This window comes from Diabrotica undecimpunctata, chromosome 1 (assembly GCF_040954645.1).
Source record: "Diabrotica undecimpunctata isolate CICGRU chromosome 1, icDiaUnde3, whole genome shotgun sequence".
Lineage (NCBI taxonomy): Eukaryota > Metazoa > Arthropoda > Insecta > Coleoptera > Chrysomelidae > Diabrotica > Diabrotica undecimpunctata.
The window spans coordinates 4,173,923-4,200,673 of record NC_092803.1 but is presented as its reverse complement, the minus strand read 5'-3'; the positions used below and the strand labels follow the sequence as shown (position 1 = coordinate 4,200,673).

Below are 26,751 nucleotides of genomic sequence, written 5' to 3'. Positions count from 1 at the left end.
AAAACAAAAGGAGAATCAAATTGAGCAAATCCCAAGTCTCTGATACCTACAGTACTAACAGTGCCGCACTGCAAGTAAAGGGAATATATTAAGCACCCCATTTAAAATATATAAAGGATAAAATTTTGTTGATACTAACTAGGAAAAAATAAAATTCAATTTAAATATTCTTTTTATTTAGGTATAGTCAAAATTTATATTTGCATGTTTTATCACACCCAATGATTTATTGCAATATACACAACTTTCCAAATTATGCAGAGCCTTTGTTTTCCTAGAAAGTAAATAATTTGTGTGGTATATTTGTGTGGCATTAAAGCCTTTATGATAAGTCGAGATCCTGCTGGCCGACCAGCACTTACTTGTAAAGTTCACATACTTTTTGCTCTATTCCAAAAGCGTAGAAAGCAGAAACCAAACCTGTCTCGGTGTTTGCAAAACTAGCCGCATTGAATAACATTTTCTAAATCGCAGGTACAAATATAGTGGATTTGAATTTAGCTCCATTTTTTTTCAATCAAAGAGAGTTTCTAATTGGGTTAATTCTTGGTCAGAAAGAGTTTGAGGTTCTTTAGAATTAGCATAGTTTCCATGGTCTTCCGCAAGTGATACATTATACATTTGTTTATAGGTATATATAGCGTATCTATCTTGGTAATTATACACACCAAATTGAATGCAGTTTTTATGTCATTTTCAAGTAAGAATCTTGTGGCACGTGAATGTTTTCTTGAATTGCCTGGGCTACAGGTACATACTACTCTAATGTCTACTGTTTGTTCTTATTGTAAACTTTTAACTTTATATACATCTGGTGTATCAAATTACTTCTCTACAGAAAAGTCATTCTTACTTTTAAATAAAAGCATTTTGTTACGGAGAGATTTAGAATATCTTTCGATGATAAAATATGTTTCTCTCTGTTTCAAGTACAGTTCATAATGAGTTATGATAAAATCCACTAATTGTGTAAGAATAAAAGCCAATATTCTATTATTCTACACAGTCTTTTAAAATTCTAAATATTATTTCAATATAGGTAAATGGAAAATAAACAAAACATAAAACGTGAAAATTTCAGGTCAGGGTGACTCGTAAATGACGTTTAAATTAGGACCAATCGGAGGTTCGTATTTATTTTCCTATGTCGTACGTTGTGGGATCGGCGAATATGCACCCGGGTAACCTGAGCAACTCTATGGAAGATTGTGGTAACCAACCCCAGTGGGAAGCAGAGTCAGACCAAAAGAGAGCAGGAGAAACGGCCCTTCTAAGATTAGAGGGTTGGGCAAAAGGTTAACGACCTCTTCCCTTAAAAAACTTATTTTTATAAAAGCACCAAGAAGAAAAGCCGGATTGTTTAATTCACAAAGACCTAGCAAACGACAAAGGAATAACGATTTACGGATCTGCACATGGAACGTACGAATCCTTTATGTCCCAGGAGCTTTTAAATTGTATGGCAGTGGTTTTCTAGTCAGTAAAAAAGCAAAGCAATTGATCTTTAACTTTAAATCCATAAAAAATAGGATAGTGTTATATACGTCTTAAATGAAAATTCTTTAACTATAGGTTACTTAGTGTACACGCACCCAGGGAAGAATAGGAAGACGACGAAAAAGATGAATTCTGCGACACCTTAAAAAAGAATATGATCGATGACCACGTCCTGACGTGAAAATGATTGCTGGAGACCTTATTGTAAAAATTGGCAAAGAGAAATTTTTCCAGTCAACGATAGGATGTGAGAGCTTACTTAAATAGTCAAATGATAACTAATGAGTTGAGACTAATAAACGTTGCAAGCACCAAAAATATGATACTAAGAGAAACAAGATTTCTTCTTAAAATGATACACAAAGGAACATGGAAATTACCTGCAAACAAAACTATTAACCAGATAGATCACATCTCAATAGATGCAGGGAATTTTTTCGACCTCATGGATGTCACAAGCTACCGAAGTCCAAACATAGATATCGACGACTTTCTTGTATTGGCAAAAATTAGAGGAAAAATATCAAACCTAAAAAGGACAAACATATTATATTAAACAACACAGAATTAATATTGATAATCTGCGCATTGAAACCGTTGCGAGAGAGTATAGAAGACAAATGGATGAGGAAATATAGAGCCTGGAAGCGGGGGAAAATGTGGAGAAATTGTGGACAGAATGTAGAAACGTAATAACTGAGAAGGCATCGGAAATATGGGAGAAAACCAAACCAGTTAAACAAAATAAATGGTTTGACAAGAAGTGCCAAGAAGAAACAGATAACAAAAATAGATCATACCTAAAGACAAATTAAGCTAGATGCACAAGAAGAGCAAAGGAGGTGTTCCAGAAATGAACATATCGTTTTAAAATATAAAATAAAAATATAATTCCTTAGACTTTTCTTAGTGTAGAATAAGTAAAATAGTCATTTCATCAAGTTTGCTCGGGATACCCGACTTATTGGCGCCACAGCCTCTTAAATAGTTTTCACACCTAAATACAGGAGGGGTAATCTTCACTTTTACGCGTCAAGTAGTATTATCAGTTCAGTTCCTTCTCACACATCGCCCTTGAGGCATGTGCATTTTAAAACACTCTCAATTCATGTATAAAATATTTCTCTACGCCGAAATCGGGCATTTTTCTCATAAATACGGTTTTCTCTTTTACGTGTGATAAAGAAAGAATTATTTGATATTGTACAGTCAGCTACGGCCGTATTGGGCCAATCTGCTCTAAAAATAAGTTAATTATAAATCGATCAACTAAAAGTGCTTTTATTTCTCTGGAGCTATATTTGCTCAAATTAACAATCCTTATCCTTCAACGGTCACTGGAGAACCAAACCTATGGAGATACATCCATTTACAAGTCCTTTGAAGTAAGGCTTGGAATCAAAAGATTTCCAACCCTCGAGTGTAGGTAGCCAGTTACAAGGCTCCCACAGGAGGAATACCAAACCCTTAGAAGGGAATGGCTAAGAAATCAAAACGAAACTCAAAAGTTCTACAGAAATGTAAACAAAATGAGTAAAGAGTTTAAGTCAAGAATAGGAAGCTTGCATTTAACCGCATTTAACATTGCAGCACAGATATTTTTGTTTCTGTTTGTTCTGCACATGTAATGGAGAAAGAGGAAACATGAGTTAATATTGTAATTTATACCTACCAGAAAGCTTTTTGAGATTCTCTTTAATCTCACAGTCACTGTTTTCTGAGTTTTTGCCTGGCTGATTACCAGAAGTATCACTTGAAAAATCGAAAGACTTATCTTCCAATATTGGTAATGGTATATGGGTAGATATTAATGTATTATAAAGTAAATCTTCAACTTCTTCTTCTTTTTCCTCTTCCACTTTATAAACAATTCTGATTATTCATTGGCGGATTAATACCTCTATGGAAGGTTGTCACTCCATCTTTTGCGAGGTCGTCCTATATTTCTTTTGACGCTTGGTGACTTATCTCTTGCTATTTTGACGACACAAACTCTCTTATTCTGCTTATGTAGTTATTCCATTCTTTTTTCTATTTATTGTCCATTGTTTTCACTTCCCTTTCGATATCTTAGCGAATTTTGTGTAATTCTTTCCAGTACTCTCATCTCTACCGTTTCCAGCAACCTTTGCGTTGTGGCTATGTCGGATCTGGTTACTGAGGAATATGTCATATCTGGTCTTACACTGGCTTTATAAATTCTTGACTTCATTTTATTGTTAATGTATCATATAGCATTATTAAGGGATCCTGCAAGTCTTTGCTTTTTGTACTTGATCTCTCAGTTGTTTGTCCAGGTCTCCATAGCTGGACAGTGTAATTTCCAGGTATTTTATTTCCATTACTTGTTCAATACTGATCGCACCAATTTCTATTATACATCTGCTTGGTTCTTTGCTAACTACTATTGTTTTAGTTTTCTTAGATGAGATTGTCATATTAAATTCTCTTGCTCTTATATTAAATCTGCGTAACAGTCTTGCAGACTATCTGCATCTTGGGCTATCAATACTGCATCGTATGAGCGTAACAGAGTATTTCCAATTCTGTATCCTCTTCCTTTGTTAACGCTTTTGATGATTTCATCCATGATTAAATTAAAGAGCATGGGGCTTAATGAATCTCCTTGCCTTATTTCGTATGCCTATTTTGATAGCTTCTGTAAGTTGTCCATCTATTCTGACTTCCATTTTGTTGTTTTGGTAGATGTTTTCGATAGTTTTTATAATATTTAGAGGAACTTCTCTATTATACAGAAGATGGATTACATCTTCGAGTCTTACTCTGTTAAACGCTTTTTTTAGGTCAATCAGATACAGATGTGCTGGTCTATTATACTCTAGTGATTTCTCAGTAATTTGCTTCATAACGAATATTGCATCTGTACACGATCTTTTACTACGAAAACCCTGTTGTTTATCTGCTAGACCTATCCTCTGATTTATTAGCACTTATAAAATTTTAGTTGTAAGTTTTAAGGTAGTTTTGATCAGATAAAAGGCATATATCGAGCACAGTTTAATTAAATCTTGCCCAAGTACTTTCGATCCCTAGATCATCTTCAGTGGCATCTGAAATAAGGCAAGAAACATTTTTTTATAACCAAAGAAATTGATTAACTTCGATAAAAACTCGAAGTTTATGGTTGAAAAAAGGTTTTTATGTGATTAACGTTTATAGACTTACTTCGTCAATTGTGGCCTATCCGGCAAGAACAAGATGTCATAAACATATAAATGTACATTATACTACACTACAAATGGACAAACAAACACTTTAAAATAATTTAAGAAAGGCTACATTACTTGAAGAAGCCGGAGACAGAATGACTCCTGATCTAACGGAAATGTTGGGGTGACATGTGACAAATGACAACTTGAATGAGCAGTCACAATCATAGATATGTGATCTGCACCTTTTACAATTCTATGAAACTAAGTATTGACCAAAAGTCCAACTGACACTACTATAGGAGGTCACTGATGAAATATAAAATTATATAGAATATTTTTTAAGTATATTGAATAATCCAGATCTCACACTCAAACATGTCTGTAATAATTAAGGTGTTAGTTTGAGAGCAACTGAAATAGACGAAAAGTAAGAATGCAAGAAGCGGACTAAACAATATATTAGACAGTGGGTGGTTGACTACAATAAAATGGTCGGTAGCATCACTTAGTGAAAAAGAATTTTGAGTATCCCGTAACATTCTTCTTATCCTCCGTTATGAGCGTCGGATATCTATCCTCTCTAATTCCTCCAAAACTAGCAAATGTCCGTAAAACACAGCCATATTAATACTTTTTGCCTCAGTTTTCCTTGCAAGGATCAAAACACCGCCTACCTAAACTGAACCTAAGTTCACTTCTCCCAGTCCAGTCAGTCATGTCAGATTAATTTCGACTCGAAATTAAATTGCAACCACTTTCTTGAAGTTGAAATTAATTTCGATAAATCGAAATTTAGTGACGTCGTTTGGTTAGTTCAGCTGAAATCCACAAGGTTCGCAAAGTCGCATTTCGACGTCGCCATATTAATTTCGACATGTTTTGAGTCGAAATCTCAATTAGAATTAGGGCCCAGGAGCCATTCTGTCTCCGGCTTCTTCAAGTAATGTAGCCTTTCTTAAATTATTTTAAAGTGTTTTTTTGTCCATTTGTAGTGTAGTGTAATGTACATTTATATGTTTATGACATCTTGTTCTTGCCGGATAGGCCACAATTGACGAAGTAAGTCTATAAACGTTAATCACATAAAAACCTTTTTTCAACCATAAACTTCGAGTTTTTATCGAAGTTAATCAATTTCTTTGGTTATAAAAAAACGTTTCTTGGCTTATTTCAGATGCCCCTGAAGATGATCTAGGGATCGAAAGTACTTGGGCAAGATTTAATTAAACTGTGCTCGATATATGCCTTTTATCTGATCAAAGTTCATTTATTCGAGCATTCAACCTTATATTTATTTTAAGGTAGTGTTTAACAAGTTTGCACCTCTGTAGTTTTCTGGCTGTTATTTATCTTCTTTTTTGAATAGTATAATTAGTTTGCTCGTTCCCCAATCTTCCGGTATTTTATTGCGTTTTATTATTTTATTAATTAATGTTGTTATTGTTCTGTCATTGTTGCTCCACAATATTTCAGTAATTCGTTTGGTATCCCGTTTTTACCTGTTGCTTTTCTGTTCTTCAGGTTTTCAAGTATTTTTCGAACTTCCTGTCATTTATACTAAGGTCTTGATATGTGGTAATTTCTGGTGTTTCTGCTTCTAGCGAAGTTTTTTCTTTTTTTTGCATAGAGCTTTTTTAGGTAGTCAATCCACGTATCCTTTTCTATGTGTTTTGGTTCTATGGTTCCTTTCCCTCTGTTCTTTGATCTCCTATAAAGCGCCATATTTCCTTTTGCAAACCGTAAAAATCTTGTTCCATTTGTTTCGAAAAGCGTTCTTAGTGATCATTTTTTCTGCATGTATCTAAATCTGCAACTGTAGGGCTTAAATGTAATGATATAAAGTTGGGATTTTATGTTAATTATATTTCTTGTCTAAAAATAATCTTTAGTGCATATATTTCCTCTTTGTACATAAAACGATTTTTTATTTTTAATATTTTCATCTTGTTTCAAATTGTTTTTTACTTTTAACTTATCTATTGTTTAACTTCTTAATATTTTGTTTAGAATATTAATAACAATTTACTGTTTTAATTCTTTTTCGTAATGGGTAATTACACTTCGTATTCTCTCTAGTCATCTTCCACACTTTTTCTTTTCAGTTTTTCTCTTAGAGAAATTTAACATCGTTTAGTAGTTTGTATTCTTCTCCTTTTATTTGTATAGACTAACTTTATACTCATAACTGTTCGATGCTTCCAAGGTTTATCCAACCTCCGATGCCGTTCTACTTAAGATACACCTTATTCGAAAATTAGGACGAAGTGGCTTTTGCTTCGAGAAAAAAAAATAAACGTTTCTTATATATCATAGAGTTTTATTTACAAATTAAAACAAATATATTGTTCGATAAAAAATTCAGTTATAAACTAATAAAATCATATATAAAACTTAACGTCTTTGGCACTATTTTGTTCTTTAATATACTTAGTTTGCGTACTCAGCTCGATTAAAAAATTAAAATTTACAATAAATCTGGAACTAATATGTGGCCAGTTTGTACTAAAAGAACATGCTAATATTACACTATACTTTATTGTTCAGCAAGAATAATTTTTTTTATTCAACGTTTTTCAGAGATATTGATAGTGTTACTGAAACAAGTGTCAGTAGGCGACTGTTTAAAAATTAAGTTGAAAATATTGAAGCTACTCAGCTTGTTATTGACAAAAACCAAAGCGATCCAGTGCTGAATTGCGATAAATAGTTGTTTTTTTTTTTGAGCAAAAAGACAAAATAGGAAATCTAATCGTTATGAAAAGGAGACCAAAATTTATAAAAGTGGCTTTAATATGGCGGACATATCCGGAAATGCAAAGGCGCCAAATTTAGGACTATGTTCCAATATTATTATAAGCACTATGTTCCAAACACTTAAATACTTTTTTAACACTAGAGCATAATAAAGTTTTAATTAAATAACGATAATAGTATAAAATGTGACACAATTGTTAAAAAACTTCAATATAAATAAGCTTTCATATGACAGTTGGGACTGGGACAAACAATAACATAACCCAACTAAATTTGATTTCTTAAACAAGGAAAGAGAGTCTCTTTCCTTATTTAATGTGGCCCCTCAAAATGGCACTTCCCGTTTAACAACATTTTTGCCCCCACTACCTTTACATTACCTCTTCCGTCTCTTTGCTCGATGGTATAGGTATAAGACAAATTTAACGCTTCAATTTCCATCTAGGGAGCCGAAACGTCAATATTTTGAGATCGTCGGTATTATAACATATAATTGCTAAAAAAAAAGAGTAGTTCCAGAACAAAATTCTGTGCTTTTACAATATTTTGATTATTAGTTCAGTAAGAAATAAATCATCCATAAAATGAAAAAGACATCAAATTCTTAAAAAACTTGTACTGGAACCAAAACGCCAGAGTTAGGATCGAAGGTTCCACATCCGCAGAAGTAGAAATTAGGAGGGGAGTTAGACAAGGATGTGTTCTGTCGCCTCTGCTGTTTAATTTTTACTCCGAGTTTCTATTTAAAGAAGCATTGGAGGATTCCAAGGATGGAGTCAAGGTGAATGGCGTAAATATCAACAGTATCAGATACGCCGATGATACAGTGTTAATTGCGGATTCCGACGTAGGTCTACAACGACTCATCGACAAGACCAACTCGACCTGTGAGCAATTTGGTATGAAAATAAACATTAAAAAAACCAAAGTGATGTCAATCCGAAAAAACCAAAACGTACCTCAACCTTGCACAATAAATGGGCACATTTTAGAACAGGTCAATAGATTTAAGTACCTGGGATGTTGGATCGATAGCAGCCCAAATCCTGATCTAGAAATAAGATCGAGAATAGAACAGGCCAGAAAATCTTTCGAAAAAATAAAAAAAACTGCTTTGTGATTCTCGAATAAAACTCGAAATTCGACTACGTTTATCAACTACGTTTATCATCTGGTCGACTCTTCTATATGTAGTTGAAACGTGGACCCTAAAAACATCAACAGTAAATAAATTGGAGGCGTTTGAAATGTGGATCTACCGGAGAATGCTCAAAATTTCATGGACATCGCATACCTCAAACGAAGAAGTGCTGCATAGAATAGGCAAGGAAAGAGAACTTTTTAACACAGTAAAAGTTAGAAAAACATCATACCTAGGCCACATACTGAGAAATAACAAGTACCAATATGCCCAACTTATAGTGAAAGGAAAAATCGAGGGAAAGAGAGGCCTAGGAAGGAAAAGACTATCGTGGCTCAGAAACATCCGACAATGGACAGGGCTAAATTTTGAACAGCTAATAAGAACAGCTGAAGATAGAGAAGATTTTAAAATTGTAGTAGCCAACCTCCATTGAGGAGAGGGCACTTTAAGAAGAAGAAAGAAATAAATGATTTTTATCATTTTGTTATGTTGTTTTGTTATTTCAAGTCACACGAGTTATCCAATAAAATACCAAGTAGAAAATGCCACAACGTCGAAGTGTCAAAATTGAGGCAAATCAATAATGTTCACAGATTACTGTAACTACATTTTTTTCCGGTTTGCGTAATTTGAAGTACAGTACTTTTCTTTATAATAAAAGTAAATTTTAAGCCTTAATAGTCTATTCGTACTGTTATTCCTCTCTGTACTCTTACACTGGTTTGACATAATCTTTTTGTGCTCATATCTACGCTCGAGTATCACTCCAATATTTGTTCTGAGATATAGAGAGAAATGTATAGTTTGACATGAATTAAATATTTTTTTTAACCCTCCACGCCTGGCGCTCGGACAAAATCTCCGCGCCGATCTAAACTCCTCAATTTTTCAAAAACTACCCAGTTTTTTTCGAGTTCGCCCATGTACCGTGTTGTTTTGAAATTTTGAACGTTTGTTAGTTATTCGGAATTTTAAAATGTATGCGTATGAGGCAGAACAAGAACGTTTGCAACATTTAATGGACGAATGCCTTCGAGTCGACGACGAGAATGAAAATATTGCGTACGATGAAGAAGAAAATAACATAAAACAAATGGATGAAAATAGTGATACAGAACAAGCAATTTTTGATTCGGAAGGTGCTGAATTGATGGTTTCTGCTAGGCCTTTCTTTCTTGGTAAAGACACAACTACTAAATGGATGAAACATATTCCTCCATGAAATGTTAGAACACGTTCAGAAAACTTAATTACACATTTGCCAGGTGCTAAAGAAGTTACCAAGAATTTAAAAGGTGAACTAGATATTTGAAACTATTTTTTTAACGATACCATGATAAACATTATTGTTGAATGTACAAACAAACATATTAAACACTCCCAAGAAAATTATAATCGAGAGAGAAACGCAAACGAAAAAGATGCTTTAGGAATTTGTGCTTTTATTGGTTTACTCTATTTGGCAAAGTGGCAGGTTAAGCACACATGAATTTTGGAATAAAGACGGTACAGGAATTGACATATTACGACTAATAATGTCCAGGTACCGATTTAAATTGTTACTACAACATCTAAGGTTTGATGATATAGATTCACGTGAGGAAAGAAAACTATTAGATAAATTATTTCCCATACGAGAGATTTTTGATATGTTTACTTTTAATTGAAAAAACGGTTATGCGCCGTTTGAATACGTTACAATAGATGAAAAATTAAAGGCATTTAGTATTTTGTACAGAAAGAAAGAAATAGAGGTAGATCTCCCACACGATACACGGACCATACTGTTGCTACCATTGGCGCTCCATTGTCAGAATGTGCTAGTATGGCAGAAGATAGAAAAACGTGGAGGAACATTGGGAAATTTAGCTAATAGGTTCATGATATCACGATACCTGCATCAGGTTAACGACTAAGAAGAAGAAAAAGATATATTTTGTATATACCTAATAAACCAAATAAATATGGGGATTAAAATTTTTTGCGCTAGCAGATTCGAAGACCTGTTATACCTGCAATTTGGAGCCATATTTGGGGCAACAACGACCATGTCCTATTGTTGTAAGTAATTCTCCATTGGAAGTAGTAAAGAGATTATGTAAGCCTCTAAGAGAAACAAAACGGAATATTACTGCGGACAATTGGTTTTTAAGCATACCAATAATCCAAACCTTGCTTCGTGATTACAAACTTACATTTCTAAGAAAGTGTCGCAAGAATAAGAAGGAATTACCCCATGAATTTTCTAAGCCCATAAGCAGACCTATTCGATCCACCATGTTTGCATTTTATGATCATCACTTTGGTGCCCTACATACAAAAAAAAATAAAAACGTACTCCTGTGTACTTTGCGTCATGACGATATAGTTGATGAGGATTCCATGAAACTCAAAAAGATTCTTGACTACAATTCTACCAAGGGAGGAGTTGACACAGTAGACAAGTTATGTGCTGTATATGACTGACCTAGAAATACTTGACGATGTCCAATGATAATTTTTCATTCCATGCTAAATATAGCCGGTAAGAACTCCATGTTCCTTTTCTATTGTAATAATAACGAGATTAGCTTAACGTTCGTGCTTCTCAAGCCAATATATCACGTATCATGTCAGCGAGAATAATAGAAATCACTAAGGTATATCCTGTAGATTACCCTCAACATATTCCAGAAAGTAGTAGAGGCAGATGTGACTTTTGCGACATAATAAAAAACAGACTTACCAGTTGCAAATGCAAACAATGGGATGTGGTGAATACACTGTCTAAAACATTATATATGTATTTTCTTAACAAACATTAAAACTTTTATGTTCTAATCAGTTGTTTTGATTTTTCATAATTTTTTTTTTTCAGAATGTATTCCCGATATTACATATTTTGAAATTTTATAACATTTTACTCAGAATAAATGCTCAAGCTGTATTTTATCATTTTCAAATAGTTGATTAGCATCTACTTAAATCATTTCCGAAGATAGTAGAATAAATTTAAGCCAAAAGGTTTGACAAAAATAGATGGGGACAAATACTTTGCGGGTCATTCGTGGAAGGTTAAATCCAAAATTGGCTTTATATAAAAAGTATCTCAGTTTTTGCCAAACTTTTAATATGCAAATTTCAATAAATTATTTATATTGTTATATTATAATTTCTATTTTTTTTATTGCATTTTTTGATATATTGAGTAATACAAATGATCGAAGACAGAGTAGTGTCAGTGTAAATAGACCCTAAATTATATTTACATGCTCTTTAGAGTAAGTGCTTTATTTTTTTTTACATAAATTCGAAGAAACAACATAAAAATATATAGTGCTTTTTAACCTACATATGGCTTGTAAAAATGGCTTTAATATTATAGATTACAGCTATATTTCATCACAAGTGGTTATATTATTTAAAAATAGTAAACTATATCTATATTTTTTACATCAACTTATAAAGAGACTAAGAAAATAAGTAATCAAATCCATAGGACTGGACAAACTCATCATCTACTTCTCAGGCGCCAAAAAAAAAATTGAAAAATGAAATAGAATACATTACATTTCAATACCTAAAATATCTCTCGATATTACTAAAACTTTACAAAAAAAGAAACTATAGTATGGGCAATTCAACAGAATGGACCAAGTGCGAATATCAAGTTAGGTGATAAAATCCAAAAGGTTTGGACAAAAAAAAAGATCAAGGAAAAACTTAATAGATTATATTATATACATCGGAGTAGAAAAGGCAAAACTGTCAAAGGCATATCTTCTCCTTGTTTTTATGTAGACACATCTGTTTTTTAATGTGCCTCCAGTAAGTTTTCGTTCCATCGTTTTCGTGGTCTTCCTACTGATCGCCTTCCTATTGGCGAACCATCTCTTGCCGTCTTTACTATTCTATTTGTTGTTATTCGGCTTATATGATCGCTCCATTCTACTCTTCTTTTTCTAATCTAGTTCTTTATGCTCTCCACCTTGCATCTACGTTGTATATATGTACTTCTAGCTCGGACCCATAGTATCTTTGCTGTTTCTAACATCCTTTTTGTCCTCTCTGTGTCAGGTCGTGTTTCTGCCGCGTATGTCATTATTGGTCTGATGACTGTTTTGTAAATTCTGCTTTTCATTTCTTACCCGATATTTTTATTTCTTCATATTGTTTACTCTATTAACTTGATCTACCACTGCAGTTTCGAGCTTTCGGTAGCTAAATAATATGATGCCTAGATATTTAAACTCCATCACTTGTTCTATTATCTGAATTTCCAGCTCCAATTTACATCTTTGTAAATTTGATGTTGTAACCATGCATTTTGTTTTTGAGAGAGTAGTATTGCGTCGTCTACATACAAGATTATTTTAAGTTGTTTTTCTCCCATTTTGTAACCTTTTTTATTTCTTACTTTTTTTATTATTTCATCCATAATTAGGTTAAACAATAGATGACTTAGGGAAATTCCCCATCTTATTCTATTGTCAGCTTCAATAGGGTCGGTTAGTTATTCTTCTTTTACTTTTATTATGTTGTTATTTTTTAGATTAGTTTTAATAGTTGTTTGGTCAGATCTGGTCCTCCAACTTTAGGAGTTCGTTCGGTATTCTGTCCTCTTCTGGTGATTTTCTATTCAGGCATTCTCCTATAAAGGCATTTCCAAATACCTAATTGGGTGTGCAGTAGAAGAGTTAAAGATAGCCCAAAAGAAAAATCAGAAATTGCACAGAGAGGCAATCCCGGTCGTAAATCTTTGTCTTTTTATCAAAATAGATCTCAGCAGCAGCGAGATTTCAGAACAGTTAAGTAGCTTCCGCAAAATTTACTGTTACTCTAAAAAGATCATGTGTTGCCATAACATAAGAGCTCTAGGTATTTTAGAGCCGAATAATAGGTCGATGGCTCGCACACATGCACGCAAAGTAATAAATCCCAACCAGAAGAGGCATGCATTTCTGTAAATAACAATCGGTTATCCAGATCTGTGTGCTAATACAACGACAAATGTTTAATATTTAAACATTTTGTTTAACCTCATGTGAACTTGAACTGGAACGTTGGTCATCTTCGCTAGATATATATAATTAGGTACAAGTACGGTCATTACGCATATAGATATTAGAATATTGTCTTACAACGGTACTATAGGTCGCGGACCTGTGTTTATAAATATTGTTTCGATTTAGTCGTAAAATAAAAAAACAACGTAATATAACGAAATAAAGTATTTAGTTAATTAAAATATATTTTGTGTATGAGTTTTTATTACTAAGGACCGAGAAGGGCACTTTATTCATTCAAAACCACATTTGAGTTAAGGAGAGTTGGCACCTGGTGAAGCCAGATATGAACCCTTCCAGCTGGTAGTTTTACACCGTGGAAGTCATCAAAATTTGATATAGAATCCTGTAAAAATCATCATCATCATTGGTGCTACAGCCCTATAAAAGAGCCTCGACCTTCCCAAGTCTATTACGCCAGTCAGTTCTATCCATTGCCAACTGTTGCCAGTTTGCTGCACCTATTTGTCTACCATCCTCATCTACAGCATCCCTCCATCTGAGTTTTGGTCTACCCCTTTTTCTACTTCCCACAGTTTGTGATATAAGGATTCTTCTAGGAGGTTTGTTCTGCTGTGATCTTGCCAGGTGTCCTGCCCATCTTAGTCTTCCTATTTTTATAAAGGATACTACGTCTTTACCACCAAATATATGTTTATATCTGTGATATATCTCGTAGTTGTACCTCCTTCTCCAAACACCATTTTCACAGATGCCACCAAATATTCTTCTCAGGATCCTTCGTTCAAATATAAGCAGGAGATTTTCATCTGCATTGGAAATGGTCCATGCCTCCGACCCATATGTCAACACTGGTTGTATAAGGGTTTTGTATATGGTTATTTTTGTTTTTTGGCTTAAGTTTCTGCGTCTCATATGTCTACTCAGTCCAAAATAGCATTTGTTTGCTAGGATTATTCTTCGCTTGATTTCTTCCGTCATAACGTTCTCCTTGGTGATCAGGGAGCCTAAGTATGTAAATTTGTCTACCACTTCAAAGGTAGAATTATCAACCGTGAATTGGTGGCCAATGTTTCTGGCTCTATTGTTGGGTGTTGATGCCATATGTAGGATAAGAATAATAAAGCTGCATTGCTACTTATATATAACAGATTGGTTTCAGAGAAGAAAAAAAGAAGGAAATAACAAAATAGAAAGCAGAAGATATGGGTAACGAGGAAAGGAAATATCGAGAGAAAGAGACCCACGAACAGATGACTATGGCCCACATAAACAGATCAAATAATCACGGAAGGTAAGAAGGAAGAAAATATAAAAGGAAGAATTGTTGAAATATTAAAAGAACTGGAAGAGATGTATAGAAAAAATATAATAATAACAAACAATGAAATAAAAAATACAGAAAAAGGCAGCAAGAAAAGAAAAAGATACAAATTATATTTTTGATGAAGGGAACGTTTTCGAGAAGAGTTTGCACAAAAACCTGTCACAAATATTTTCTAGACATTCTATATAAAAAAACATTTATCAATTTGTTTTGCTAAAAAAAAAGATCGAGTTCTCAATCAAGAGGTGATTACCTATAACAAATATTAATTTTGTAAAACTATTTAACTATTTACAAATTTGTACATTTTATAATTATACTACACTGCAAATAAAACATTCAAAAGCTAAAAGTACATGGTTTGGTATCAGGATATATGTACCAAGAAGCAGAGTAAATTAATTAAGAGCTTATAAAACTACAATAACAATATATAAATTGATTCATCTATTAGTAACGATTCTTAGTGATTTTTGTAGTGTGTTTGTAATGTTACAAAGTTTTTATGTTTTAAAATACCTCAACATCCACAATTCCCAAAAAATTCATTACATAGTTGATCTGCGAAACATTGCAAAAGAAACATAAATGAAATTTAGTTTGGATTTAGGAATGCTCTGGGCACCCGTCACGCACGTTTTGGCTTAAATGTACTTCTCCACCAACCGTGAAGATATTTATGTGGTGTTCATCGATTATAAAAAAAACTTTCGATAGGATGTAGCATGAAACGGTTGTAAACATACTTAAACATATTAAGAACCAAAGTCATTGATGGTAGAGACCTACTTATCATAGAAAACTTGTATTGGAAGGATAAAGCAGTCGCACAAGTTGATGGGAGATTGAACAACGAATGTTATATTCAAAAAGATGTCAGACAGGAATGCATTCTATCTCCTCTGTTACTTAATATATACTCGGATATAATTTTCAAACAGGCTGTGCCATATAAAGACTTAGGAGTGAAAATTAATTAATTTATGTGGGCTGTCACCATTTTTGCATTTACATTAGTGGCAAGGTATATATGTATGTATAAGACTCTTCATGCTCAATAAGTATGTTGTTTATCTGTAACTGGATTGGAATATTGGAATACTTTGCACCATACACAAAAAGGGAGATATCTTTAAATCGTCTAACCATCGAGGAATTACGCTCTGTTCTCAAATATACTATGTCATCGTATGGCACCATATGCAGAGCGAATAATAGGATAATACCAGGCGGGTTTCAGAGGTGATAAATCAACAATTCATCAGATTTCAACCCTGAGACAAATTCTAGAGAAAACACTGGAATACGGTGTAGACAAGTACTACATATTTATAGACCACAAGGCAGTCTACGATCCTGTAAATAAAAGAGAATTTAGAGCAATGATAGACCTAGGAGTACCAAGTCAGTTGGTAAGTCTAACCAAACTAACCCTTAACGGGCTACGTCAGGGAGACCCACTCTTCTGTATACTATTCAATCTAGCTCTGGAAAAAGTAAAACGTACGTCACAAATCACAACTACCGGTTCAATATATAACAAATATGTGCAAATCCTAGCATATGCTGATAATATCAATATTGTTGGGATATCGGAAAACGCAACACGAGAGGCGTACGTAGCACTAAAGGAAGCGGCTACAAAAATGGGTTTAATAATAAACACCAATAAAACGAAATACATGAAAATAGATACGCAACCACAAATACTACGGCCACTTGTTAAACAAAATGTCGTCATCGGAGCAGTTAACGAATTTGTATACCTGGGAATGCTCGTCAATACTGAAAATACACTACCTAAGAGATAAACCGCAGAATTTGCACGGCTAATAGATCTTATTTTGGGATTAATCTCCTTTTTAAATCTACAGTTATATCAAAAAATACAAAAGTAAAACTCTACAAAACAATAATACGCCTAGTCCTAACATATGGTTCAGAAACCTGGACTTTAACAAAAAGCAATGAAAACATGTCAGGATGTTTCGAAAGAAAAATATTAAGGCGACTTTATGGAGCGGTAAATGAAAACAGTGTCTGGAGAAGACGATACAACTTCGAAAGCTATAGAATATACCAGGAACCAGATATCGTAAAACACATTAAGATAGGAAGTCTGAGGTGGGTAGGCCATGTAATGTGGATGGAGCAAACCCACCCTAGAAAAACGCTCCTTGATAGACCTATTGGTCAAAGAAGAAGAGGAAGACCCAGAAAAAGATTCCTAGATAACATAGATCAAGATATGAGAAATATGAAAATACGTGCTACACAGGTTTGTAAGGCCAAAATGATGATCATGATTATCTGTAACTGTCGAGCAGGTTGTTCAGAAAAATTGGAAACATATCTACACACAATGTTTCCTGAACAAAAGTTCTCGTGCATTTTGTACGCGAACAAGGTATGGATCCAATTCCTTCAGAATTACGGCAGATGCAGAATTGAAGGATGTTCTTTTTCAACCACAGACGTGACCGAAGGGCATAGAGGTGAGTGAATATTTTTCAAACGTGTAGTTTCATCAAGTTATCATCATGTCTAGACGTAAGTTGGATGTTGATAAATTAATTGCAAATGTGCATAAATACTTTCCCATGGAAAGAGACAATGGTGGACCTTTAAAGTCATTATTAGGTATAAATCAACGCGTTTGTGACGCACTCGGTATAAGTAAAAGTAAGCTAAAAACTTTAATGAAAACTGTTAGAGATTTGCAAGCATTGACTTACCTGATGGAGAACATTTTGAAATTCGGAATATTTTGTACCGAATTCGTGATACTTTACTGGCCAAAATAAGAGAAAAACAAGTTTCTGAAATTTGGCCTTTAGAAAGTGTTGAGAGATTTTTATACGAAAGAGTAGTGTGATTCACAAAAGAATTAAATTTTTAAGAGAATATACTAGACTTAAATCTAAAAATGCAACATTCGTATATTTAGATGAGACATGGATATTTGCAAAGGGTGAACTTAAAAGAATTTGGCAAGACGACAGCATAAAATCAATAAAACACACAGAAAGCGAAGGCAAAAGACACATCATTCTTCATGCAGTAGAGAAATAAGGCTTTATAGAAAACGCAGATTTGATTTTTCCTTCAAAATCAAAATCTGCTGATTACCATAAAAACATGAATGCAGATATGTTTGTTAAATGGCTTAAGGAGAAACTGTTACCTAGTCTGAGATTTTGGAGAAATAACCAAAACAATCACAGGCAAAAATATTCTAAACAAAGTAAGTAATTAAAATCATTATAGAGAACTCAGTGCAGTTTATCCTTTTACTACAACGAAAAGTTTCCTGCGAATTCTATTAATCGTTTAGAGGTGTAGGTTGGTTGAATGAACTGTAGTGTAGGCATTCAAGATGCGATCATCAGCAAATTTATTGGTTTTTTAGTATTGCTAATAATAAACTGTTAAAAGAAAGTCAGGATTACCAAGAGTCGGTGCTTGATTCGTAAATTAAAAAGAACATTCGTAAACAATAACGTATATGTTATGTTTATGATGAACGTAGCTACAAAACTTGCATTGAGCGAGTAATGTTGGCACACAATTCTTGAATTTAAACAGTAATATGAATCCTCAAACTTTTTGTACAGTAATATAAAGTAGTGCCTGTGATTGCCAATTTAAAGTCAATGTATTGAAAATTTCCTTTTCTTGGCCCGCAGCGAATATGTTAGTCAACAACAATACACGTCAAAAACAACAGTATAGTATGCTTAAAATGTAGATAATAAAATTATTAAAGATTTAATCCCAACACCAAATACCAACATTGGTACTCAACATGTACTTTGTATCTTTTGAATTTTTATTCTAATTACACATCGTTCGTTCTTTTTAGTCGATCCAAAGGATCTACTATAGTTTAGAGTGAATTAAGTAGGTACCGCATTAAATTGTACTATCTTCTTACTTAAACTTTAATACTTGTCCAGTCTTGCAGCCCATCGTTGACATATCGATGCGACTCCTTCTTCTCGTCAATTGCAGGTTTGTTCTCCTGGCAGCTCCTATCTTTGATGAGATTTTTACTCTGCGGCATGCTGACGTAATTATCAGCGGATTTGACGATTTCTGTTTGACCGTTGGTGCAGTCGTTCAGTATCGTCGGTGGAAGGTGATACATCGGATTTGAGATGCTGTTGGGGTCTGAGGGGCTGGTGGGGCTATTTAGAGGAGTTTCCGTGTCTGTTTCGGAGATCACGTGAAGCATGGGTAGAAGTTCTTGGCCTTTGCCTCCTTCGGAGGTCAGGTTTTTTCTGTTGGATATCGTAAAGTTGAACACTTCGTCTGAAAAAAGAGAAAAAATTAGGCGCTAGTCAAAAAATATTTGTACAGGGTGCGTTTTTAGTGCGACATTGTTCGATAATTCCATTGTGGTACAGAATATCTAAAAAAAAGTTGTTTAAAAAAAAATATAGGCACTGATATTCTCCAGGCTAGGAAAATGAGATGAATTCTATAGAGTGATTAATAACTTCGTGGTAAAGCAACAATACAATATTTTAAATAAGATATTCTCTATATTTTTTCTGTTTTTAACAATATGTTATTTAATACTTATATACATACTATTTATCCACTTATGAACATTTTAATTTCGAACTTGCTATGAAATAAACACACTGTATATAAATAAATATATCTGTCACTGTATATAATAAATAAGTATCGTCTATAGGCAGACTGTATGGAAAGACCATAAAGGAAAAATTAGAAATATATATACAAGATAAAATCGGAGAAGACCAGGCAGGTTTCACAGCGGGGAAAGCATGCTTAGATCACATTTACACGGTCGAACAACTAATAGAAAAAAGAATGGCCAAAAATAGATCCGTCCATCTGGCTTTTGTTGATCTTAAGAAGGCATATGACTCAATACCTAGAACCAAGCTATGGGAAGCAATGGAAGACATCGAAGTTCCACGAAGATTAATAAACGGGTAAAAGCACTCTACAAGAATAACGAAGTAGCTATCAAAACGGGCAATAGAATATGCAGTCCATTTAAGACGACAAAGGGACTACTACAGGGTTGCTCCACATCCCCCACCCTGTTCAAAATATTCCTGGAAAAAACCCTGAAACCATGGAAAAGAAAGTGCGAAGGAATGGGTATACCAGTAAGGAACGAATATCTATATACGCTAAGTTTTGCCGACGACCAAATAGTGATCGCACAAGACGAGGATGACCTCAGTTTTATGATGAGAAAACTGGAGCAGGAATATACAAGGAATGGGATGGAAATAAACCTAAAGAAAACTGAATACCTAACAACGGAGAATACAGAAATAAAACAGCTGGAAATAGACGAAGGTAAACAAATCAAAGGAACAGACAAGTATAAGTATTTAGGTTTCATAATATCAAACAAAGGAACAACGGAGGAAGATATAAAAAATAGACTAGGACAAACAAGAGACTGCATACGAAAATTGAATCCGGTACTATGGGATAAGAACATCAGCATGAAAACAAAGAAAAAAAAATATAATACCATGACAAGAAGTATCCTCACTTATGGGTGTGAAAATTGGACAATAAATAAGAAAACCAAAAACAAAATAAGAGCAACAGAGATGGAATTCCTAAGGAGAAGCTGCAGAGTAACAAGAAGAGATAGAATAAATAACATGGAGATTAGGAGGAGAATGGGAATGAACTCCGACATAATAGACTACATCGAACAGAAGAGGTTAACCTGGTACGGACATGTCAGAAAAGCAGACCAAAATCGGTGGATAAATAGAATAACAGAGTGGAGCCCGATAGAAAGAAGAAAGAGAGGCAGACCCCGAAGATCTTTCAGAGATGAGGTGGACGAAGCAATGAGTAGAAGAAACCTACAGGAAGGGGACTGGCTAAACAGGAAAAATTGGAGAAAACGGTTGAGTGAAGGAATACAGTGAAAACTGTGGAAATCCTTGTATATATATATATATATATATATATATATATATATATATATATATATAAATAATAAATAAACAATATCTTCTAGTTTTGGAATTAGAGTTAATAGAAATAATTGACAAATATTAATATACAGCGTATACAGGGCATAGGTGTGGTAGACAAATTCGAATGTAATTCCCTTTGTCCGATTCTTCTCGATTGACGATGATAAAATAAAATATTCGATGAGTAAAATATAATTTTATTGACAGCTACTGAATGATTACACTCTAGTTGTTGTTGAGGTAAAAATTTAATAGACTGCCCTCCTCTTTGTGACATATTCGTAAACCCAACTCTTCCTCCCTATTTTGTGAAATTAGTTCTTTCCCAATTAGGAAATGTCCTGGGGTTATTATTATTATTATGTTCTCTGTATCTTCCGTATCAACGCAGAAAGGTCAGCAGTTCATGCCTGCCTCTATTTGAGCTAGCACTGTGCTTAGCTCTTCATATGTTAACGCGCTATCCTCAATTACTCTTTTCAAATGATATTTCATAATTTTCACAGCTCTTTCCCATAAACCTCCGAAATGTGGCCCATACGCTGGTATGAAGTACTAATGCGTTCCTAATGTTGTTAAGGTGTCTGTTAATGATGGCTTCACCTCCTCATTATCCTGGAATAACAGATTTGCTACTCCTACAAAGCTTGTTCCATTATCACTGCATAATGTGTCTGCACTGTCCTCTTCTTTAAACAAATCTTTTCAATGCAGCTACAAATGCATCTGCTATCATATCCCTAACTAATTCGAGGTGTACAGCTTTTGTGCCAAGGCATACAAATATATATCCTTTATAGCTCTTGTACCCTCTTCCTTTGCTTGCTCTTATTTTGATTGGCCCGGCGTAGTCTATACCAGTATTTGCAAATGGATGAGCTTGGTTCACTCTCGCTCTCGGTAAACTTATTTATTTTTGAGCCGTTTCAGCCTTGTATATTTTACATTTGACACAAGTGTTTATTCCTTCTCGCACTGGTCTTTTCTCGTGCGTGATACAAAATCTTTTCTTTATGTAGTGCAGAGTTTGTTGTAGGTCTCCATGCAACGTTTTTGTATGGCAATGTTGTATTATTAGTTTACTTAATTTGGTTTGGTGGCGTAAAATTAAGGGATGTGTTTCATCATATGTGGTAATTCGGCGTTTTTATTTCTTCTGCGTAGTATAATTTTTGAGTATTCTTTATTACTCTTTGCAAAGTATCCTTCAATTCTTACGGGGTGAGTTGCTCCGGTTTTACCTCTCTTTTTTTACGTTTGTCTTTAAATCTAATGCAATAAGAGAGTACTAGTTGCATTCTATTCAGATTTGAAAATATTTGGCAAATGGCACTGACCTTTAAGATTGTATTTGCTATTATTTCTATTTTCTTTTTCTCTTCGTCGGTATCCAATCTCTCTGGTATTTGTTTGTTTTAGTCAGATTGGTCCATCCTCACTAATTATTTTGCTTTTATTCTCCTAGATAAATAATCTGCTGGGTTTTTTTTGTATCTACTTTAAACCAGCGATCAGGTTGTATGATGTCTACTATTCTTGTTACTCTGTTCGCTACAAACGTTTTCCATCTACTTGGTTGTCCTTGTATCTACGCCAGAGTTATTGTGGAATCAGACAAGATGTATATTTCTAAATCACTGCGATTTAGTGCTTGAATGAGTCTCTTTAGAGATTTAGTTCTCTTTATGAGTCTGCTAAGTAGCAATGCTGCACACAATTCTAACCTCGGCAGTGTTAAACCTTTAACTGGTGCAACCTGTGTTTTGGCTACTATAAGGCTTGTTTTTACCTCAGGAGAAAATGTTCCAGTATATATTTCAGCTCCGTAAACTTTCGTAAAGGCATCAGAAAATCCATGTAATTCTATTTTCCCTGATTTGGTTGGATTATTCTATCTAGGTATTACTATCTCTTTGAGGTGTTTTAGCTGTGAATAATACTCAATCCATCGTTTCTGATCAGAATTCTTTAATTATTTGTCCCAATTTATCCTTTTTGTCCACAAATCTTGTATTAATATTTTGGATTCCATTATCACTGGAGCAATCCATCCTAATGGGTTATATATTCCCTTTGTCCGATTCTTCTTGATCGACGATGATAAAATAAAATGTTGAAGTCGTGGAAAAAATGGCTGGACTGAAAGCCAGAGAAAAGCGACGACAAAAAAAATTAGATTATATGAAAAAACTAATTGATATAATTGTAATTCTAGTAAAAGGTAGAAAACCTGTTCGTAGTTATGATGAAATGGAAGAAAGTAATGAAAAAGGATTGCTTATTGATAACAAATATGACGTTACATTTAAGCCATACTTGGAATCAGGCCCAAAAACTGCACTTATATTAGCAACTACATTTAAAATGATATTTTACATTCTTTTAAAGATGTAATTCTAAGGAATATTTGGAAGGGACTGAAAGGGCAGCCTCTTTCTGTTATTAAAGACGAGACTTCTGATGTCACTTACCAAGAGCAGATTGCTATTGTTTTAGATATATCCCTAAAGGGAGTAGCATTAAAACGGTTAAATTTACCTGATGCAGAAACCATTTTTAAAACAATAAATTCAACTTTGCATGATTTGAATGGTTCATGGGAAAATGTTGAAGCTGTATGCTTTGACGGAGCTTCAGCGATGTCAGGAAACTTTACTGGTGTACAGAAAAGATGTAAAGAACAAAATATTAAAATTTTGTATATATATTGCTATGCTTATTGCTTTAATTTAGTGTTGGTAGTCGTTTGCGATCAATATCTGCGCAGAAGGTGTATCTGCATATGGATCTAAAGTCTCGATACTAAATAAGAGACATAGAAAAAAAATTAAAGGCTGTGGGATTATTGTAGAACAAGCTCTAGGATCTCCAATATTGAACACATACAAAAGGATAAGCCTAGACGGAGGATGCAAGTATAAGGTAAAATTCTCTATTACATTAACAGAAAGCAATTTATGTGGTATGGAAACCTGCAGAGAATAGAAGAAAGTAAAAAGTCAATAAGATTATGGCAGTGGACCCGCGTTGGCAGAAAGAAACGATAACAGCCAAAGAGTACTTATAATGTTAAGATTCAAGAAGCGATATCAGAGAGGGGATTGGGCCAAAATGGCCAGTGCTTGAATTATTGTTGTTATGGGAAACTAGTCAGTATATTACCGCCTTCAACTCAATTTCAACATCAGAAATCACATATATGATGAATAACGTATGTAATAATAATTACTCTTTATAATAAAATACCAAATTATTAATAAAATCAAATTCATTGTCGTAAAGTTGCCGTACCCTTTCTACCCATTGTATAATCTTCCATGTCAACATTTTATTAAAGCACATTTGGTCCAATAAAAATATTTTGGTCCAAATGGCCCGATCCCATTATATGTACTAATAGTTATGACTCACCTTATATTAACAAAATAAAGATAAATCAAAATCGATCTGGATTTGACTGTACTTGAGTAATGAAAACGTAATATTGTGATTATAATGATGGTTATAGAAACGATTTATTTGCAACTTACCCTCGGTGATTCTTGGACTGAATATTGTGTTGGGTTTCATACTCATATAACCTTCGTCAGGAGCCGGTTGTTGTGTCATTATATCGTTGACATAATGAGGACTGACAATTACGTCAAACGTAGGAGGACTCAACATGGAGAGGTAGTCGTTTTGACCCTCTAACATCTTAGTGTTCATGGCAAGATATGGGTCGTTGAGATCGATGTAATGCTGCAAGAATATAACTGTTTTAGCGAAACTCGAGGCGACTAGATATATGTACTGTTTAGGATAATATTTGTCAAAAATATAAAAAATATATTTATTAAAAAATAACCGAATCAGTAATTAATTTTGTACTTTTCGTTATGAAATGCACAGAATAAGGATATTAAGAGAAATATGAGCTATATATAAAAGAATACCTAAACTAGCAAATATTGAGGAAAAGATATAAGAAAATAACTCATTAGTTGTTCATATTACATATCAATTGATAATATTGCCTTAAAAACTTACCTTTCTTAACGTTTCTTCAAGCAGTGTTCCAATTCTCTCGGTTAGCTTGGTAAACGAAGGCCTTCCAACTGGTTTAGCTAACCAACATTCAGTCATTATTTGATATCTGTAAAAATATATTAACTGTGTTAACAAACTAAGATAAAAACTTTTTTGAAAAACAATTTTTATACCAATAATTGTTTTTCCACCAATGTTTTGTTGATGTACCGAGAATTATAAAACCCTAAATGGAGCACAAATCTCAGCCCAGGAAGATGAAGGGCAAAAAGCATTTCCATATCTCGCCCAAAATTAAAAGAAATAAGATTTCGAGAAAATAAATAGAATAGAATAGAATAGAAATATGCTTTATTGTCACTGAAAATTATTGAACAATTTTATGGACAAAGCTAAAAAAATCAGTCAAAAAGTACAAAAAGTATAAAAAGTATAAAACAAAAACAAATATAGAAAAAAACAGAACAATACAATTTTAAATTAGTAAAATTATTGTATCACTTACATAATTTGTACAGACAACAACAAATGAGACAAATTGTAGCCAGTGCTTGGGACACCCAAATGTAATTATAAACAATACTAATTTTGTTTCTTTGTTATACATTAAGAAACTCAACTGAATAATATGGTCTTTCAGAGAGATAGATTTTTGTCATCTTACGAAACTTAATGAAAGATGTTGCGGATTTAATTTCTCTTGGAAGGTGATTATAAAGTTTTTTTGCACTATATAGAATAGAATTCTTTACTAGCTGAGTGGACGGGATCGGTAAATAAACGTTACAATCCGAATTTCTAATGGAGTAGCCATGATCAGGTCTATCGGGAAAAATGTTTAGATGCTTGCGAATCAAACAAACCTTTTCCAAAATAAATAAAGAGAGAAGCGTCAAAATTCCGTGATTTTTGAAGTAGGTCTTGCAATGAGTTGTTTGTTTGAGACCAAATAGATAACGAATTGCTTTCTTTTGCAGCTTAAAAATAGTATCAAATTGGGCCGCTGTACTAGAACCCCAAAATGGAAGCCCATATCGAAGATGGGACTCGAACAATGAGAAATATGCCATTTTGACAGAAGATAAATTTAGTTCCTTCGAAACAGATCTTATTGCAAAGCAAGCTGAGGCTAGTTTCTTCCTTAAGGAGACAGTATGCAAGGACCATTTAAGATCGCTGTCGATAAGAATACCTAGAAATTTCACGGAATTAACGATACTTATTTGGCTCTCATTCAAAAGCAAGGGTTGAATGACTCCTTTATAAGATAATGCTACTATCTTATCCACGTTAAAGCTAAGTAAGTTAGAGTCTGACCAAGCCTTGATTATAAGCAAATCAGCGGTTATAATTGAATGAAGCGTTGAAATATTAGAGCTGCTCCAAGTAATAGGTCACAACCTAGTCTAAAAAAAAGAAGTCACAACCGCAAATAACAGGTCAACAATTATTTTATCCCAAATTTTAAGCATACTGTAAAATCTTCAACTAAAAACTCGAAATAAAAAACAGAAGACATTTTATTTGCGAAAAAATGTGACATTTTTAAAACAATTGCAGAAGTCGATCTCAAGCAAGAAAAAGAGAATAAAAAAATAAGGTCAGAAAGTCACCTAGATCGACATCCTAAAGCCCATCACATAGTCCTACTATAAATACTAGTAGATATAGGTCTCCAAGAAATCGATTTCCCATAAGTGACGCATAAGTGAAAAGATACTCTAAAATCGGAAATTTGAAGGAGTAACTAGCGATTTTTCTCAATCCGCAATAAGATGAAATGGTACAAAGATATAATACAACTGTTTGTCAACATCTTTCAATTTTCGTCGCT

General features: G+C 33.7%; 1 protein-coding gene across 3 annotated transcripts in view; it reads right to left on the bottom strand.

Moving 5' to 3' along the window:
- Positions 1–6,966: 6,966 nt before the first annotated feature.
- Positions 6,967–26,751, bottom strand: part of LOC140444348 (vascular endothelial growth factor receptor 1-like) — a 154,658-nt gene continuing 134,873 nt past the window's right edge. For all 3 annotated transcript variants that reach the window (XM_072536098.1, XM_072536108.1, XM_072536103.1), the window contains exons 24-26: positions 24,918–25,023; positions 24,419–24,629; positions 6,967–19,212 (exon numbers count right to left, since the gene is read on the bottom strand). In XM_072536098.1, coding sequence (XP_072392199.1) covers positions 18,836–19,212; positions 24,419–24,629; positions 24,918–25,023 — 694 coding nt within the window. In that variant the 3' untranslated portion in view covers positions 6,967–18,835. The remainder of the gene's footprint in view (positions 19,213–24,418; positions 24,630–24,917; positions 25,024–26,751) is intronic.